The sequence below is a fragment of the Aspergillus oryzae genome, chromosome 2, assembly GCF_000184455.2.
Source record: "Aspergillus oryzae RIB40 DNA, chromosome 2".
Taxonomy (NCBI): Eukaryota; Fungi; Ascomycota; class Eurotiomycetes; order Eurotiales; family Aspergillaceae; genus Aspergillus; species Aspergillus oryzae.
This window is the reverse complement of record NC_036436.1, coordinates 1,384,291-1,403,154: the sequence shown is the minus strand read 5'-3', so window position 1 is coordinate 1,403,154 and position 18,864 is coordinate 1,384,291. Positions and strand designations below refer to the sequence as shown.

The window sequence follows — 18,864 nt, the reverse complement described above, 5'->3', positions numbered from 1 at the left end:
GGTCATTGTCGGTTTGGTTGGTGATACCAAAGTAAAAGATGGGCTTTTGATCACTGTTAGCCTCGGGTCAGTCTGAAGCCTCTTCATAAAGAAGGATACTGTGTCCAAACCTCGAAAACGTGTGGAACCAGGTCCCTTGGTACTCGCTGTAATTCGCAGGTTCGTTCTCGTTTGGCAGTCTATAGCCCTCGTCCCACGCATAGAGGCTAAGGAAGAATGGGTTTGGTGAAGGTGCGTTGGGCGCAGTCGGGATTAAGCCGACGAGAGCGTCCCAAATGAATTCGAATGTACGATCTTCATACTCTCCGCAGGCATTGCCGTCCAGCGGCTTCACTTTATGTGCTTTGCGCTGCGGACTTATCCTCACGATGAGCGTGCCGTTATAGTAACTGCCGCCACACAGGTTAAACAACAAAATCAGAAGATCACCTAGGTTAGATCGATGACAACATACGAGCCAATGTTACCATAGTACTTGACATCCAAGCCAGTCACATTATCCGGACGTTCAATGTCGTCGATATCATAGGGGCTCACACGCGATACGGTGGGCTTCACAAGAAGCAGAAGAATTGGAATCAATCGGGCCCACATCTTGTCTCTCTTCGAGGCTTCCGATTGATTGACTCAGACGCAGGAAGCAGCGCTTTAAGTGCGAGGCGGATACAGCATTGCCAAGCCCATTCGGCCTCTCGATGTCAAATACGAGGAAAGATCGGCAGAGCAATATCGCACTCAATACTCCAATCGAGTCTTTTCCGAGGCAATTACCGCCCAGCATTTAGATTCCCTAACGATGTGGACCATAACAGCACCATTATCGGAACTGTCGTGTACTGTACAACGGAGGATCCCGACGGCAAGCTATTAGCCTATTACCGTCACTTCGCAAAATCCATTCTTTTCGCTAATCGCCCTCCACCGTGGGGCCGTCACTTTCCTCTTTAAGAGAAGAAAAGCTCTCATGTTATATTGACCGAAACAGGAGTGGTGCCAAACGCCTCCCACGGCTATCCCCTAGGATAAGAGCTCCAGCCTCCAGGTCCCTGTCACTCACGTATTCCACGAATACTGCATAGATGTGCCAATGCTCTCTAATATTACCTTGTGGGACGCTCTTCCTGACGCGGGGTAGTGTCGTACTCGCGTACACCGGCCACGCGCTGGTAGGAATAGAGCCTTGGACGACTTGACTGGCAGACATGCTTGGAGTGTACAAGACGAATGGTTGGTCAACTGGCGTCTTTAGGCTTAACGACTACGCCAGAACAAAGTTAGGGCCGTCGGTAGAGGCCAGTGCTCTTGTAGTACGGAAAAAATATATATCTGTATATACTTCGCCTATTTAACACAGAAAGAACTATTAGATCGCGAAAGTTCATCTGATAACTAGACAATTCCAGTATGCGAATCCTAGACCCAGAAGTAGTGTGCCCACGAGGGAAGACACAATTGCGAAGGCAGCGCATGGAGAACATGATATACCAATAGCCCACGGCAGGCATGAGGAGGGATTTGCTCAACAAAACTCAGGATGCTGAAACAGGCCGCAAACAATATTGATGGACTGGTCCCTGTCATCGCTAGCGAGTGATAATGGGAACACTGTTGTGATAACGAGGATTAGTGTAGACGCATATGCCTGTGAATTCGTTGCGCTCTGTATCTGCTACATGCTCAGAAAAATATCGATGACTATGATGAATCGCTTGGGAGAATAACAACGCTCTTTCATGCCAAGGAAGCTGCCTTTCAGATCAACCAAGCACACTGATTGGGTTTTCCCTCAGTAAATTACCTCGGTCTTTAGCCCCGTCCGGATGATCTCACCTCCGATGATCTCGAAGGTGATACGTGTTTTGAGCGACAAGGCTGACTGCAAGGCTAAATGATCCTGGCAATTCAGTGGGATCTGCAAACACATAAGTGCCCGATGATAAATGCCCACTTTCAGGCACAGGGAACTCCTGGTCACCCACTTGAACTTAGGTATATTCCGTCTTAGTGTGGAATCGTTGCCATGGTTGAGCTCACAGTCGGCTATGTATCTGGTATCATCGCAGCTGGTATCTTCGTAGGTGAGTAATCTTGTCCAGACAGACACGGGAAAGGGTCATACTGACAGGACCAGCGCGGTACCTCTTTCCAACCCTCAGTGCATTGATCCTAATGTCTTTTGTTCAAGAGAAGAACACCGCCGTGACATGGTATAGCAACACCTTCACATGGTATTATCTTCACTAACGGAAGAAGGTCTGTCCTCGCTCGCACTTTGCAGTCGTCACTATGGCCCACCATCCTCCGCAGTGACTCAGACTGTTCGATAGGGGTAGATCGAGCTGTAAACCTTGAAAGCTGGATCAGAGTCGTCGTGGCAGCCATTATCTCTACTGCCGGAATTGTTACGCCCCTAGGCCTTTATGACGTTGTTCTCCCTGCCCCCGAGAGCACTCCAAAGACTTTCAGTTACATCCCAGACCAATCTCCCATGGGAGCAGGGACACCGCCGAGACATTCCCTTGGGTTTAATCGCCGTTGCGGTCTCTATATCTGCCCAGGCTCTAATTCTAACATCACGGTCCCAGGCAAATTGGACCCTGAGTGGAACATCACTATCCCATGGAATCTCACATATGCCTTTGCCAGCGGGCTATCAGAATTGTCGCCCACCGTCTCAAGCATCTGGGATATAGAGTGGCGTAACTATGAGCTGACACGGAGGGAAAACTACAACAAAGGATCGCTGTATGCGGTTGGCTCATATCGCCAGGTTGAGAACAGGATCCTTAGCGACCGCATTGAAGTAGCTGAAGGGGTCATAATGGACACCAAGAATGGAGGCATTGGATTCCGCAACCACACATTACCTCCCCAGTCCCATCATGGAAGCACCTGGACAGAAGACTTACTGTTCGTCTTGCCTCAGACTAGTTGCGTCAACCTCAACCTCACTCTGGATTTTAAGTGGCAATCGTTTCCCGTGAATGTCACCGTAACCGACCGTGGGGGGTTCGTCAACCTACGTCACCAGCAACCGGAGCATTCGATAGTGCAAACGCAGCATAACTTCGACCTGCATAACAAGGCATACACGGGTGCATGGCTAACGAATGCCATGGGCATGGTTTATCTCAATGTCACCAATCCGAGCAGCCACGGCTATGCTCAGTCTTTCGAGTACGTGAACTCGGCGGTAGGGAAGTCATTCCCTATACTCAACAAAGGGACCGGAGTGTCCTGGGGCCCAGATGGCATCTCGACGTCCACCATGTGGGGAGACTTCTTCAACATACCCGACCCTGGGTATAATGCTTCTGGACGGGCGTGGGACATTGCCAGCGTGCGGTATCCAAATCCCTTCAATATCACCACAAAGAACTTCACCAATATTGGTACAGATGCTATCTGCGGCCTTCGGAGCATTCGCTAACTAGATGCGCAGGTCCTCTGTGTCAAGGGCACAGTATGTTCGACTACGCCAATATGACGAACGTGGGCGTCGTCTGTGGAATAGTCTATGGCGCGGCACGAAGGACAGACGGAGGTAATCATTTGATACGAGAGTCCGACAGCACATGGCAGATACCGATCTACTCCTGCGCGTCGGCTGCCAAGGCTCTGATCAAGACGGTACGCTTCCGCTACGACGGTTCCGGTAGTCTTGGTGGCCTTCGCGTCGTGGATATGACTGAGAAGACGTATCAAACTGAGGATGAAAACCCGCTCTGGGGAGTTGAAAACACCTCCATCCGGCTAGATGTCGCGCAGCCACTTTGGGGTATTGTTTCCAAAGAATATCAAAACAGAAGCGACATCTCAGTCATTCGAAAAGAATCGCTCTGGCTACCCGGATTTGGTGACACGACTCTAAGCCTCCCGGTCAATGGCTTGTTAAATTTACCGGGAGCCTCGTTCCATCTGTCATCGTTTGCGTATCTGTACTCACTGAGCAGCTCCATTACGAACAGCGTTAGCGACTATACCGGGGAGACGAGCAGCGCTTTATATTCGAAATGGAGAGGTTACTCAACGCAAGCAGACACCACTTCTACCATTATCAATCTGATCTGGACGGATATAGTTGCCAACGCTGTAGTCGGTACCAGAGGATGGCTTTCACCGCAGGGCATTCCGGTAGGCAGTGCCAATGTTTCGGGGCAAGTAGAGGTACCGGTGACAGAATACAGGAAGACCATCCAGTACCGAGTCCCATTCGGAATTCCAGCTTTTTTTGCTCTATTTTGGATCTTGCTTTCTATGGTAACCGTGATGATTCTATTGCTTTGCGGTAAGGCGCGCCCATCCCTTGTCCGCAGATATCTGAATCATACATCTGTCGGGCGGACAATGACCCTCCTCCTCTATCCTGGCTGGACGGAGCCGCAGGCTTTGACGACAACATGGGCCTCATCGGTGGGAACTAAAAAGATTGATGTCAGCGTGCTAGCGCCGAGCTCAGCTGATCCGGTGGAGACTGAGACACCACCAGCGCTCAAGCGAAGGTGCACTCTTTAGGCGCTAGGGTCGGTTGCGCCATGTGCACTGATTGAGAGTGGCGTTCAAAGAAGAAAGGGCTTTCTGGGTCTCTATTTTTTGATTCTTAGTCTTCGTTCTGCGTTGCCCGATATGCAGACGACTAATTCTGGATGATATGTATGTTTCATTCATACAGACTCAAACTGTCAATCTAATGAATGAGGATTCTGCGAGACACTCCTCTAGGCCGCATTATTAACGCATAAGAACACGGCAGGCAGAGATGTATAACGTGACCGACGTTGTGGTAAGCCTGTGTGTTTCTGTGAGGGAGAAATCTCTATACACACTCTGCCCACTATGTGGCTGAGTGCCATCTGTCGAAGAGGCGTTTTTGGCTCCAGCCATTTTGTTGACTCCTTCCAACCTCATGCAGCTAGCACTGACGGTATTTAAGATAGAGTAAGAGCAAAGTTCGAACCAACAAAACATATCATTGGCAATTTGCGAAAGTGACTCTTACAACCAGCTTAACAAATAGAGGCTGCTTCAGAACCACCCTGGCCCAGTCGCAAATGGTGCCCTATGCATCAGCACCAGCCTCCAATAACTGCGTCCCGGCCGTTGTAAGATTCGCAGCGGTCATCACGCCGATAGAGAACTCACGAGTCTCCGGATCCTCATCGATCAGCGCTAGACCATAGCAGATCCTAGCTAGATAGGAAGAAAGATTCGACACCTCTCCCACAAAAGCAGCAAGTCTGTCATTGCTGAATAGTTGTTTGTCAACTCTATGAAATGGTAAATGGTCACCGCTAGTCCGGGCGCAACAAGCAGGGAGTTTATCCCAGTGCCCATGGCCCGCGCATCGGCGGCTGTCGGCAGTCCCTTGGAGGCCAGACATGCTTGTCCAATACTGCTGAAGATGGCTTTGCTCAGGATGACCAGCTTCGTGGTCACCCAGCTGAGGTCGCGCATGCAGTCATTTTGTAGCGGGCACCGGGGCGCGAACGAGTCAGCGCTGCTTGGCAGGCCGCTGCAACGATGCCACAAATGGCTGAAGGGGTGGAAAATGGATTGTCGCCTGTTGGACAATTGGCCTCGAGCGCGTTCATCTCAACTACGTAGGCCTCTACCGCGGCAGCTATACCGTGTCCCGCCATGAATATTAGACGGTTCATTATGCTGTGTCTAGCCGGGGCAGGGTCGGTTCCAGGTTCCCGCAGACCAGGACGATCAAGTCTGTTGTCATGGAGGATGGTGTATGGAACAACGGGGTCAACTCGTCCCAGCTCTTGGCTGTAATGAGGGCTTGAACATCCTCGTTGTCCAGGAAAGGCGCGGTATTGGTAACAATCTTATACACCACGTTGAAGCTGGTGACACTGATCCAGGTAAATAAGTCCAGAAGGGATACATCCTCAATTCCAATTTCATTAAGAATATCCGAGATAATCGGGATATGCAGTTTTGCAGCCAATGCGTCGAAGCCCCCAGTAGCAAGCTCCTTTTGTAAGTCGAGTAGAGTGTCGACTACAACCCGCGTGCTGGAGAGAATACCATCAACGATGATGACAGCCAGCTTTTCGAGGGCAGCCTTGATTTCCATCAAGCCGAATTCTTTAGCTACGTCCCCCAGTTGCTTCGCAAAGGTAGAATTATCCCCCTGTTCTGCGCAAGCGCTTCTATCACGCCGTCAAGACTTCTCTGGACGGAGTCCTTGTCAATTCTCGAAGAAGGCACAGGATACTGGACAATCCTAAGATCGCCGGCATGTGTTCGATAATGATTTCCTAACATTTGCGAACCGGGAGTCTGCCCCGTTGCCGGGTTTTTCACATTGGCCGAGGCTGGCTGTTTGGCAGCGTCGCCTAGATTCGACCAGTCGCTAAAGCCAGCGAATTCGCCAAGCGATTGCTCAGCAGAGGTTATCATGGTCTCAAAATCCCTCTTCTCTTCGCTGATTCCATCGATCTGGTGCTGAAAGAACAGCTTCGTGATGTTGTACATAACATCCTTGGTCCTCCGGATATCGTCCCACTCAAATAGGAACTCGACATACCGGATAATCTTAGTAATGGCCGTCTTCACCGAGTTGAAAATCCACTCAATAGTGCCCACGATAGCATCGACTGTGTCGAGTACAGCATGGTACACCTGTTCGGCTATCTGGACGATAAAGTGCCACGCATCATTGGCAGCATTCCATACTACGTTTGATGTGGCGTCCGTAGCGGATTTCAGCAAAAGGAAAAGATCTCCAAGAGCGATCATGGAGCCTGTGGTTTCCAGGCCATGCCCTAGGTCCGTCGGAATGACATCGCAGTTGAGGTTGAACAGCTTCCTGGATCTCAAGTCTGGTGTTTGTATATGTGAGTACGCGGTTTTGAGACTCTTCATGCCCTCTGCGACTGCATTCACATCAGTTTCCATTACTGATGACTCAACAAGGGGGCTAAACTGTGGAGAGCCTCGCATGCCACCGGCTACGGTGTTGGTAGGAAAGCTGGCGTGGCGGAGGGAGCTCGCGGAATCAAGTTGCCCAAGTTTCTCGAACGACTTCATCCTCGGGTTAATAACGGCCTGCGTAGTCCCTGCACCAGCCTCGACTTTGAGTACCGCACAGTTGATATTTTCCGTCTCCTGAATCACTGTAGCCACGCCGGTGGCATCCGTTTTAATCTTAACTGGCTCCACTCCAAGGACATAGTAGACGCCATTGATATTACCGGGCGTACGGGAGTCAGTAGATATTTCCAGCTGGCTATTAGCGACGGGAAGGTTATTCGGATCGGAGACATGAAGGGTGGTCGTATAGGACTTGAACGAGAGACTTTTCTGGGCCGGTGGAGCGGCGAGCTTGACATCCTCCGTTCGCTATAGCTTCGCTCTGGTCTGCGTTGCTTGTGTGACTCTGTATATCCTTCCACCGTCAGAGGCGAAGATGGTATTCCCTCCGTCGGCCATATTCACATAGGGCGAGATGTGCTCGGCCCCGTCCACTACGGGAAAAGGAACATTCCAAGCTCCAGGGTTGGCAACCTGGCCGTTACCACATGCCAGGTAGTAGATCTGGTTACTGCGATTCTTACCAAAGAGGGTCACCGTGTGGTCGTGAATCATCACATGAAGAACTTCCGTCCCACCCTATGGTCATATGTACTCATTTCTTCAACGCAGAGCCCTAAATTAACTGTTACTAGCTGGATCGATTGGGGAACGTGCCCATGCTTACTTGTAGCCGATATTTTGTCTACTATCCTGCAAGCAGTGTCTGACGAACTTCTTGAGGAGACACCATCTTGGGCAGCCTTGATCCATCTCTCGGGGTTGTGGTAGAGGTTGTAGACCTAGTAGGTTGACTGGCTGATGTGGATCTGGAAGACTAGGGCTAGCATGGCCGAGGTTCATCAAGAAGACCGGTTCTTGCATACTTCTGCAGGTATCATATAGCTTTTGTATTTCAGGTTTTCTGCGTAGGAATCCTCGAGAGACAGCTGATAGAGCCGTAGGCGAGCAGACCTTCGTAGACGACACCGGTATATGGTGACAAATCAATTAGCTGGTGTCTTCCATTGAAAACAGGATAAGGAAGCAAGCGTACCAGGTATTGAATGTTCTCAAGCTAAGTGAGAGGGTATTGGTGCCGCTTAGGACTTTTGACTCTTCGCGCAGTCTCTCTAGCATTTGGTATTGAACAGGGGTATAACATGGTGATAACGAGAGTACGAGACGTAGTTTCAGTACCGGCGAACAGGAAGACTGTACCCTCGTTAAGGACACGGTCGACGGTTCCCGCGTGGGCTGAGGGTTACCGAGCGTACCAATGAGAATAGAAGACTTGATATCGAAAGTTTGACTCTTCGGGAATTTGCCGACTTCTCTTTCTCCGGTTTTATCACGCAGAACGAGAAGATCGGCAACAGGGCCCAAATTGAGGCGAATGACCCAGCGACGCAGGTTCTTGAGGAGGGTAACCACGCTAGAACGGAAAATACCCAATAGAAGACTTTGAACAAGCCCAAGAGGCCATCTCTGACAATAAAGTGGAAGTCCTGGATGTCGAGATAGCACTGGTTCTGACACCAGAAACGAGAAGTGATGACACCTGCTGTCAAGGCTGAGACAATCCAAATCGAGAGCCTCAGTTCATGTGCTCTTCGAACCGGGTAAGCATCTTTATTATATGTGCATGAACAGTAGACTTCAAGCCAGCGAGGACATGCTTTGAAAAGTATGGGTTCAGGTAACCAGGCGATGCAGGTTGTGGTCGACAGCTCCAACAGTGGGTGGACCGTTGCTGGTCTTACCAGAATCAGCCGTATAGATAGTGAATGAGTCCTGGATATGAACTTGTCCATCGTTCACACGGACAATCTGGACCTAGACCGTTGTTAGTCATCCCATCGTGGTGCAATGAAAGCTCAGTCACAAACCAAAGTTCTCCGCATTTCTGTATTCCTAGAGATGTTGGCCATCTCTAATAGCTTCCTGGTAAAACTCGAGGTAGGAACCGATAGCAGCCAGCTTAGGGTTTGGGACGTTGCGAAAGGGGTGGAGGAAAATATCTTAGAAACAACTCCAGAGAAAGTAGAGAAAAACTCTAACCGCTGCGCCGACGACGGCTGCGGGAGATGTTTGTTTCAGTGAGTGAGTGTCGTACATGGTCTGCAGCTCCTACCACGACATATGACTGTAGAAGTGAAGGCACCGTGCTCCTGATGAGGGTAAGAATGTTCAAGGAACTGCGAGCCTAATGCCTCATTGCGGTTCTTATATGGACTTAGGGGTGCCCGCAGATCAACTGCGAGCGACATTGGCCTTTGTGGTATTTTAGAATGCTATACCCCTAAGTATATTCCTGAAAATGAGGTACGTAGGTCGAAGTGAAGGCGAGGTTATCTATATATTCAATCTTCCTACTTATCCAGACATGAGTGTCGCGTACACATGCTTGTACTGAGCTTCCATCCGCAGCCAGGAGCTGCGTGCGACGTTGTCTCCACATATCCATAATCAGGTCTGTTGAAGCTAGACCAATCAACTTGACCTGTAGCTGCGCTTGAACCATGCTAAGACCCCATGTATACTACAGTTCAGTAGATTTTGGCAAAAAAGCTCTGGTAGCCTGAAGCGTAACGGGTGTCTTAGGACGACGCACCATGTAGGCCAGCCTGAACAATGGTGGATCCCGAGTACAGCTTTGCGAACTAGGGCTATTGAACGATCCCGATGAGGCGCCATACGCAGTTCTGCCATGCAATGAAAACCATACAGCAAAGAACATCATTGGCTGAGAACTTGCAAACAGGCTTACGCCGGTCTTTCCGATCTTACATAGGTCATATTTGAGCGTTATTGGACGTCGCGTACATGACCCTCCCTGCAATACAGGAGTATGGCAAGCATTCATTCTAAGTAAATCCACCTTTCTTGGGATGTATGGAATCAGAGTAGACGTACTCTGATCTTATATCTAAGCAACACAACGCAGTTATATTTACTATATCATGTACATGTACCTAACTCCAAATTTCCAGCGGCTTGGTCTAAGTTCATGTATTCAGACACTTGCTCTTCTGACGAGCCCCTCCGAACTATATACGCCAAAGCATCACAGAAAATGCTTGTGTTATCACCACGGTTCCTTGAAAACCCTCTAAGCCCTTCGAATTCTATACAGTGTAATCATTAACGTGCGGTTTCTGATAAGCGGTATAATTGAGATATCAACAGGGCGTGAGAGCCAGATGTAAACTAGCCGTATCCTTAAGCCAACCCAAAGTACTCTAGTCCACGTTCGATACAACCCTAGAAGTATTGGGCTTGTGGTCCGGATTGCACAACGGCTGATCTTTTCCAACCTAGGTAGTATGGGAAGCGTAGACCGTCGCACTGGGAAAGAACGTTAAAATGCACAAGTTATGTCAAGGCGAAAGCGAATGCACTAGAACTTTCGCCGATGGATCCTTCGAACATGATCCCTCATGTTATCCATACGGCTAAATAGCCGTGTGCATTGCTCGCCGTACTGATTTCGCCATTGGCACCTGATTTCTGGCTTATGCTTGGCTTCATGCCGGTCCCGGTCCTTTCGAGTGGCAAAGCCTCGTTTACTAAGGCTCTGTGGATCAGGCACTGACTGGGGACAATTCTCGTAGTGGCAGAAAAATCTTTTAACTTGCTGGCGATGGGGCCGACGAACGTCTCTTGGGGTCGCGAGACGCGCTGTGGATCTGTATCCGGGGATTGGACACTTGGCGTGTAGGAGAGAAGTTGAATCAGAAAGGGTAACATGGTCGCGAAGGAGCTGGGGAGGTGAGCCCTGATAGCGACTACTGCTTGCAGGGCGAGAAAGAATCAGCTCGTCGCGAGAGAGTGGCCCCGTGGGCACGTAGGGTATGCATGAGGCTGATGATGTGGGAGGTTCTGAGGAGCTTTGGAGAATGGGGGGCCCAAGGAGCCCCTGTATAGGTAGCTCAGGAAAGCCTTTGAGACCAGATGTATCCATAATCAACGGTATCGAGGGTCCTGTGGGATTCTCGAGGCCTGAGGAATTTATTATCCATGGTGCCGATGCGTCTACAGCGTGACCAAGCGCAGAAGGGCCCATAACCCACTGAACTGGTGCTTCTAGCAGTTCACCGTGACTTGACGGATCCATGAACCACTGTAGTGGCGGCGCTGGCAGTGGCTCAGGATGGGGCCACGTAGAAACGTTCCGTGAAATATCGAGAGAGGTAGCTCCATTAGATAGCGGTAAGGCCATCCACTGCTCTTTTTGGACGTCGTAGTTACAGCTCATTGTGAAGTCTTGGTTTGATGGCACGGCACTAGGGACTCAGGCCCTTTAGGGACAGCACAACAGGGGTATGCGGGTATATGTACCATAAAACTTCCAGCAGATCACAGAAGTCACCCTCCTATATCAGGCCGACTTTTCGTCTGCGCGACCGGTGTCCTCTTTTGGCTTAAACTGCACGCAGCAGGCGAATCGCTAGATAGAGTCTCGGGGAACCGCGTATGACGCCGAACCCGCGTACGTCGTGATAAATAGATAATCAAGGGACACAACATCAATAAAATAGATCCAACAAAGAGTAAAAAATCATCAAAAAGGCAACCGTGATCTTCAGGTTCCGAAACAGTTAGGAAAGCAGTCGCTATATAGAAATATTGTAACTAATATATCCAGATATATAATTTGGCAGGCCAAAACAGAAGTAAAAAGAAACAAAAGAAAAACCAGCCCGTACAAAGCCGTCTTTCTCAACCTTATTAGTTTACTGACTATTCTAGCTGAACGTGAAGAACTTAAATACATGACGGTAAGCGAGTGTCCTTGTATATCCAGTCCTTCTTATACATCCTTCTCGGGATGGCAAACTAACCAGTAGTCGGGGCACGGTCCCATGGTTCATTGGCTACCGTGCCTCGTCCGGCAGTTGATCCATAACACCTAGTGACTCCCAAGCCCTAGAAACGGCCTGGTAGTCTGGCGATCAAGACGAGTAAAGTTACTTAGCTATGGATTGCAATTGGGGGTTTTTAATTAAACGAAACACGTGTTTGTCGATGGATTTCCCCAGCTCAGAAGCCAGACCTCCCACCATTGAAGATAACCACCTAGTAAAGTAACAGAAACAACAAGATGTTAAACAAAGGACCCGAGGTGAACAACAATCATCAATTTTCAAATGACTTCATTCTAGCCAAATTTCTCGAAGTATCTCGGCGCTTCCCCGGCCCAATGATTCATGACCAGTACGGGTTCGACAAAAGTTATGCACCTTTGCTCGGAGACGCGGTTCGAACACGAGACGAATTGATCAAAGCCCTACCACCATCACATATGCTGCCGGCCCTGCTGGGCGTATTGAAGGACACGGAGGAAATCCCGCGAACCATATCCCAGAAGCCCATCGAAAAGCTGATTCTGCGTGACTTCTTTGGTGTTACGGATTATTGGTCGATTGAGAACCCAACCCCCGGAGTGGAATCATGCGGCAATCTTCCACCGCAGAGCGAGGCGACCACCAGGCCGGGGGATTGGTGTGGACTACAGCGTGCTGACTAGAATATGTTGGGTCGATCCGCGCAGCGCTGATCTAGACCTTGTTAATATACCTAAGAAATCTATATCTGGTCTATTCAATCTAGTAGATATAGCTTTTGTTCAAAGATTCCAGTGCTACTCTTGTGGATTCTTAGTATTATAACAACCATTTTTGATCTCTACATGATCATTCTTCAAACCATCCCTACTCATTGACAAGTACTTGTATAGCATTTAGGAAAATTGAAAATTTAGGTGATCGTTACATGGGAATCTGGCTGTCATCTTGTATTACATTTATGCACGGTTAAATGTGAGGTTCTCTAGGAAGTTAAGTTGTGATACGGGATGAATGTCTAGTCTATCATAGGTAAGGCCTTTCGGCTTCCTAATCTAGGCCAAAATGTTATGCTTTGAATAGTCACGCCTCTAGCTGATATCAGCAAGAGCTCGGATCGACCATCATTATCTCATCGTGACTTCATTAGACTAAAAGCACAATACATTGAACCCTAACAACAGATCCAACATATACAACATGTCTAACTACTTGGCTTCCTGCCATAAACAAAATACAACTTCCCATACTGATGAATCGTGGTATCAAACAACTCTTTCCTCGCCCCCGCCATCAAAACCTCAACCTCGTCCGCCCCCCACTTCAAGATACTCTGCAACAACTCCGGAACATAAGACTGAATACCCTGCATCTGCTGCGCCTGAAAGTACTTCCCAATCTCCTTCTGCTTCTTATCCGCCGGCCACGGACTAATGGGTACTTTGACAACCTTGCACGTCACATTATCAAACCCCTCTTTCATCATTCTATCCGCCCACTCGTCCATATTCGCCATCGGTTTTCCGAACTTGGCACTGGCTTCTTGGATCAATGAGCACATTTTCGTGGTATATGGTGCTCGGTCGAGGGAGTTGTCGTCGGCGAATACTTCGACGCGGAAGCTCTGCATCTCGAGGTATCCACCGGGTTTTAGATGGTTGAAGGCTTGTCGGAAGAGTCGGTCGAAGTTACTGACAGCGCCTGCTAGCTCGCGACCGTGGATGTAGTCGAAGGGCCGTGAATAGACCCAGTCTGCTTCGTAGTCATCGATTTCAAATTGGAGATTTGGGGGGATCCTTCAGGTTCAGTGCGGAGTTAAAGGTCGATACTTTATTTTGTTGACATGGACGAGGTGATCCTTACCAGCTTGGTTGAATGGGACTGAGATCGTTTCCTATGCTGGTCAATCAATGATCCTTGATATGCGAACAGTAGCATACCTAACACTTCCGCGGATTTATACTGACTATAATCGCGAATCATATGAGCAAAATCCAACTCCAAAAGTAACTCAAGTAACAATACGTACTCAGCAAAATCCATCGCCCAAATCCCGGTTCCCGTTCCCAAATCCAAGACTCGCTCTGGATGGGACTTGATCGGCGCCATATGCAGCTCGCCATCGAGAATCAGGGTGTATATGTGATGGAGGAGGTCCATGCGGTCCTGCTCCTCCTCGTCGTTTGGCTGAACCTTTCTAAGCCATCTTGCCTGGTTAGAGGATGAGGATGCGACTCATAATACCATTAAATATGCGCCTGAGCGGTAGGCGTGATATCGTCGGCCATTCTGTGCTCATTTATCTTTCGTATCGGCGATCATAGATGTCTTGGTTTGTGCGGGTCTTACCTTGTACCTGTGTATGTCGTTGTTAGTGTATATCTGGGGACTATGTGAGGATTGCAGACTGGAATGAGGATATACATACTCGTAATTGAGAACACTCGATGCCAATGTAGTTACATCTAGCGACCCCTCATCCGCCGAGGCCCAGTCGCTATCCGAAGCTAGGTTTGGATCCTGCGAAGCGACAACATAGGGTTAATATAGACACCGGTTTAGGAATCCATGGGTATAACCACCTCGATATCGCCCGCCATGGTAGGCTTGAATCAAGATACCACAAAACCGAAGTATTTCCCACCATACAAAGAACAGTCGTAAAGCAATTGAGTATAGGTGGGGGAAATGGTCCGTCCACGGGGCTCAAGCCTGAACATACGATCCCGAACAAAAGTACGGCTTTCGAATCCCGAGGCAAGACAAGCGGGATCTGCTCTCCCTTTACAAACAAAAAGATCGGCCAAACTCTATTCGCTGGTGTCACTTCCGCAAACCAGGGTTCGTGGAGCCCTGTATCTAACTGCTACTAATCCTAACCTTGACGTGACGGCTGCATGTAGGGGTTGGAATGCCAATCAGTTCTCTCCCTTACTTGTATAACATGAGTAATTAGACCCTTTCACCCCTTTAGCCTGTATTGCTAGATGATTCGGTCTATGACTATTGGCGTTCGGGTCTAACGGTTGCTCTTTTTTAGGGCTGGTCTTTGCTGGATTTGGTGCTTGGTGGGTTGGATTGGTGGGGCTGTTGGTCATGGTTTGGTGTCTTTTGGTGGTTTGTTGTAGGGCTTGCTTTGGTATCGTGATTCTGTCGGCTGTCGCTACGTTTGTCATTGGGATATACCTGTGGGAGTCCAAATCTTATTCTCTGTATATGCATCCTCTGCTACCTCGATGCAATTCTGCGTAAAGTGCATATCTCGTCGTTCAATATGGTTAGTGGTACTCTTGAATTTGAGCCTTGATCCTCACGCATCTCGATACAACGACTATCTTGCGATATGGTAGGCTAGACACTAACCAGGATAGATTTACGTTGGAAGCTTGATGAGACCTACAAGTATACTTAATTGACTACACAATATACAAGCTAAGCTTCATACCTGTTACATCCAGAGTCATGTCAGTAGCAAAGGCATCATCTTGTTCAAGAAAAGCGTCGATAGACGTCAAACAGATCTCACCTTCTCTTAGTACTCTCGCCATATTGCCAAGTTAGATATGAAATGTCTATACATTTGTCCTTTCATCTAGAGATATCACCACAGACATCACAACTTTAGAACTCAAAGTATTGATTCAACTATCCCAGGCCTGCATAAATAAGCAATTTATGCATACATAATATATCCTTACTAATATGCATAACACCGCCCTCCGTCCATCCCGATAAGCATACAATCAATCATCAACACTCTTCAACTTCTTCCTCAGCCACCACTGGCTCCCACATTGGTCTCCAACCGGAGCGCCAGCAAACAACTCCAAACACACCCATATAAACAACTACACTCGAGCTCCAAAACCCTCACACCACCCTCAACCACCCAAAATGCAGGGCTTCAGTACGACATACCCCCACCGCAAACCCACCCCCAGCAAACAAAATACTAACCCAATCACCTAGACATGGGACGCTACGTCCCCCCAGACCAAGAAGGTCTAATGAGCGGCAACCAACTCGCCAAAAAGCACCCCCTCGGTTCACGCGCCCGCCACCTTCACACGACCGGCGCCCTGACCGTGCGCTTCGAGATGCCCTTCGCCGTCTGGTGCACGACATGTAAACCTCACGAGACGATTATCGGTCAAGGGGTGCGCTTTAATGCCGAGAAAAAGAAGATTGGGAACTACCACTCGACGCCGATTTACAGTTTCCGGATGCGACACCCCGCGTGCGGAGGGTGGATTGAGATTCGGACGGATCCGAAGAATACGGCGTATGTTGTTGCGGAGGGGGGCAGGAAGAGAGATACTGGGGAGGATAGGAGGGAAGGTGGAGTTGGGGAGATTGTGGTGAAGTTGCCTGGGGAGAAGGAGGAGGTTGTTGATCCGTTTGCGCGGTTAGAGGGGAAGGTCGAGGATAAGAAGGTGGTTGATGAGGGACGGACGAGGATTTTGGAGTTGCAGGAGCGTCAGGCGAGGGATTGGGTTGATCCGTATGAGATGTCGAGGCGGTTGAGGAAGACATTTCGAGCGGAGAGGAAGGTTTTGGAAAATGCCGAGGCGAAAAGGGAGGCGTTAAAGGATAAGATGAGCTTGGGGATTGAGATTGTTGATGAGACAGAAGAGGATCAGTTACGGGCTGGCTTGGTCGACTTTGGTACTGGGGGTGATACTACTGCTGCGCGCACCCGGCCGATGTTTGAATCTAGGGGTGTTTCAACGGAGAAGAAACTCGCTGGCCAATCAACTGCGAAGACCAAGGATGGGAAACGGAAGAAGGCGGCGGACCTCGTTGCAGAACGCAAAGCGATGTTTCGCAGCGAGTTAACGGGGAATACGCGCGCCGTCGTTGATCCCTTTTTAAATCATGAAGGAAACCCATGGCAGCCGGAGGTTAAACGGCGCAAAACCGCACCAAACAAGGCGGACACGAACAAGACCGACAGCCAAAATACAAGCCGCGCGGCTAGTGAGGATCGAGCATCCTCTACATTGAAAGAGCATTCAATTAAAGTGACTGAAACCGCCAGCAAGACACCAGAACCGCCGACTGCGTTGGTGGCTTATGCTTCAGATTCAGAGTAGTTGTGTCCTTACTGGGTTTTTTGTACTTGGCGTTCGGTGATTAAAATGATACCCCATCGCATTGAAGTTCTTTTATTCACATTGGCATGGAAGCAAATGCTATGCATCATGTACACTATCTCAGGTGTCGTTGGACTATGTATACTTAAGGATAAAGGAATATATGTTATACCATATAGACAAGAAGTAGCAGGAACTTTTCGCTACATCACCATATGTCATCTTATTATTTTGCCCAAGGAGCTTTTGTAGTGATATCGTTAGGATCACCAGTGGGGGCCGGCCCAGCTGGTTGCGAACTTGCCCAGGGAGCTCTGGTAGGAGCCATTGGACCTGGAGGTAGTCTGGAAGTATCGGGAAGCGCTGACGGTATTCTAGACGTAGTAGGCGGTTCTCTACCAGCTCTTGAAGTTGCCCATGGCGCTGCAGTTCCGGTTGATGGTGGTGGAGTACTCTGAGATGCGGTAGCCCAAGGAGCTTTCGTTCCTGGGCCCGGATCTTGTCGTGCACTTGGCGGTACCTGTCGTGGCCGGGTTTCTGGTCCGGATGAGGTATGAATTCTGGATGGCGGAGGAATAGCGCTGGGGTCGCGGTTCCAGCTGAACAGCGAGCCAAAGCGGAAGTGCTGGACAACCGGGAATTTGGAGAGCACTTCAGCGTTATACATTTTGATCATACCCTGCAATCATCATCAGTAGGTAGATTCAGACGGTAGCAAGATGTGTTGACCTTGTTGATCTTGGCCCAGCCAGCCTGGACACCAGAAATATTATACAGCATTTGACTGTGCTCCCAGAATGGCCCTTTCTTCACATCGTTTATGAAGCCGATTGCGGAGAAATACATGTTGACTTTCCGCTCTTTCTCTACAACGTTCGCTTTCGTGACACCGTCAGGGTCTACCGCATCTGGTAGGGAGCCCGTCTCCGGTACCAGGTCCGAGTTCGATATAGCTGGACCCAGCTGTGCCGAGCCAAAGATATAAGGAATGAAAGAATGATCATCCAGACCCCAGACGCCATGCGAACCGGCGGGTTCCAACTTATACTTTTTGATAACGGCCCTTATAAGTTCCAGGTACCTAAACCGCTCATAAATTAGTCATAATCCGAACTAGCATAGGGGTGGTACACGCACGGCTCTATTACTCCCAGAACAATTGTTCTCTCCTCCACTCCAGGCTCATTCTTCGGAAAGCCATTCAGCTTCCAGATCGCCCCAAGAAAGGTTAGAAAGCTTAGTTCGTGACCAGTTCCATAATCCATTCGCTCGCGACTACCCCAGCTCCCGAGGAAATATTCCGTCAGCTCCACCTCTGCTGTTGGACCATTTGGGTCCGACGACGGGGCGTGCAGAATTTCCGCCGGCAGACACTCTGCCAGAAGACTCGGGGTCGCCTTTTTCACCTTGTCATGCCAAACTTGGAACGCACCGTTTGCATACCGCCACTCACCGGGCATCAGAGGTGTAGCATCCAGCAAATCTTCGATCTTCGACAAGAGTTGTTGCAGCTGCCGGACAGGAGCAGAAAACCCGACTGCTTCGGTATTCAAAGGCCATGTCTGTACGCGTCCATCGGGTAATTTAGCTGGAAACATTGATCGGTTCAGTTGCAACAGGAAGGTCATAATATCCACATAAGCTTTGGAGCATAAAAATTCGGAGACATCATCACCCTCGTTAATCCTCTTGCTGGGCTCGAGGAACGTGTGCCCCTCGGAGGGGTCGAGGGTGGGCAGCACACGAACTGGCAACCCATCTGCGGCCATTGTGGCTTACTGCTGGTAATATCAGCTTAGGATTAATATTTTTGAGTGTTGTTTCCGAGCTGTATCCGTGCGACTATGTTTAGGTGACCAGCATCAAAGACGCCGGCGGTACATGAATAATTGAACGTGTTG

The 18,864-nt window shown here is 49.3% G+C and overlaps 9 protein-coding genes across 9 annotated transcripts; 4 read left to right on the top strand and 5 right to left on the bottom strand.

The window, feature by feature from the left end:
* Nucleotides 1-67: 67 nt before the first annotated feature.
* Nucleotides 68-781, bottom strand: AO090001000537 (uncharacterized protein; the record flags this gene model as incomplete). Its single annotated transcript, XM_023234597.1, has 2 exons — nucleotides 68-389; nucleotides 540-781. The coding sequence occupies 2 exons, from the start codon at nucleotides 779-781 to the stop codon at nucleotides 68-70; spliced, it is 564 nt and encodes a 187-aa protein (XP_023089705.1).
* A 1,239-nt stretch (nucleotides 782-2,020) lies between these two features.
* AO090001000536 (uncharacterized protein) lies at nucleotides 2,021-3,430 on the top strand (the record flags this gene model as incomplete). Its single annotated transcript, XM_023234596.1, has 2 exons — nucleotides 2,021-2,078; nucleotides 2,586-3,430. The coding sequence occupies 2 exons, from the start codon at nucleotides 2,021-2,023 to the stop codon at nucleotides 3,428-3,430; spliced, it is 903 nt and encodes a 300-aa protein (XP_023089704.1).
* A 53-nt stretch (nucleotides 3,431-3,483) lies between these two features.
* AO090001000535 (uncharacterized protein) lies at nucleotides 3,484-4,424 on the top strand (the record flags this gene model as incomplete). Its single annotated transcript, XM_023234595.1, has 2 exons — nucleotides 3,484-4,288; nucleotides 4,387-4,424. The coding sequence occupies 2 exons, from the start codon at nucleotides 3,484-3,486 to the stop codon at nucleotides 4,422-4,424; spliced, it is 843 nt and encodes a 280-aa protein (XP_023089703.1).
* Nucleotides 4,425-5,656: 1,232 nt separating this feature from the next.
* Nucleotides 5,657-8,954, bottom strand: AO090001000534 (uncharacterized protein; the record flags this gene model as incomplete). Its single annotated transcript, XM_023234594.1, has 9 exons — nucleotides 5,657-6,118; nucleotides 6,169-7,344; nucleotides 7,390-7,555; nucleotides 7,603-7,660; nucleotides 7,712-7,826; nucleotides 7,911-7,998; nucleotides 8,081-8,619; nucleotides 8,728-8,859; nucleotides 8,913-8,954. The coding sequence occupies 9 exons, from the start codon at nucleotides 8,952-8,954 to the stop codon at nucleotides 5,657-5,659; spliced, it is 2,778 nt and encodes a 925-aa protein (XP_023089702.1).
* A 1,469-nt stretch (nucleotides 8,955-10,423) lies between these two features.
* Nucleotides 10,424-11,281, bottom strand: AO090001000533 (uncharacterized protein; the record flags this gene model as incomplete). Its single annotated transcript, XM_023234593.1, has 1 exon — nucleotides 10,424-11,281. One exon carries the CDS (start codon nucleotides 11,279-11,281, stop codon nucleotides 10,424-10,426), a length of 858 nt encoding a protein of 285 aa, XP_023089701.1.
* Nucleotides 11,282-12,127: 846 nt separating this feature from the next.
* AO090001000532 (uncharacterized protein) lies at nucleotides 12,128-12,553 on the top strand (the record flags this gene model as incomplete). Its single annotated transcript, XM_001818991.1, has 1 exon — nucleotides 12,128-12,553. One exon carries the CDS (start codon nucleotides 12,128-12,130, stop codon nucleotides 12,551-12,553), a length of 426 nt encoding a protein of 141 aa, XP_001819043.1.
* Nucleotides 12,554-13,074: 521 nt separating this feature from the next.
* AO090001000531 (class I SAM-dependent methyltransferase) lies at nucleotides 13,075-15,418 on the bottom strand (the record flags this gene model as incomplete). Its single annotated transcript, XM_023234592.1, has 7 exons — nucleotides 13,075-13,666; nucleotides 13,734-13,764; nucleotides 13,811-13,836; nucleotides 13,900-14,057; nucleotides 14,115-14,159; nucleotides 14,220-14,377; nucleotides 15,397-15,418. The coding sequence occupies 7 exons, from the start codon at nucleotides 15,416-15,418 to the stop codon at nucleotides 13,075-13,077; spliced, it is 1,032 nt and encodes a 343-aa protein (XP_023089700.1).
* Nucleotides 15,419-15,764: 346 nt separating this feature from the next.
* On the top strand, nucleotides 15,765-16,963 carry AO090001000530 (Saf4/Yju2 family protein; the record flags this gene model as incomplete). Its single annotated transcript, XM_001818989.1, has 2 exons — nucleotides 15,765-15,777; nucleotides 15,840-16,963. The coding sequence occupies 2 exons, from the start codon at nucleotides 15,765-15,767 to the stop codon at nucleotides 16,961-16,963; spliced, it is 1,137 nt and encodes a 378-aa protein (XP_001819041.1).
* A 226-nt stretch (nucleotides 16,964-17,189) lies between these two features.
* AO090001000529 (uncharacterized protein) lies at nucleotides 17,190-18,732 on the bottom strand (the record flags this gene model as incomplete). Its single annotated transcript, XM_001818988.1, has 3 exons — nucleotides 17,190-17,642; nucleotides 17,693-18,044; nucleotides 18,101-18,732. 3 exons carry the CDS (start codon nucleotides 18,730-18,732, stop codon nucleotides 17,190-17,192), a joined length of 1,437 nt encoding a protein of 478 aa, XP_001819040.1.
* Between the last annotated feature and the right edge of the window lie 132 nt (nucleotides 18,733-18,864).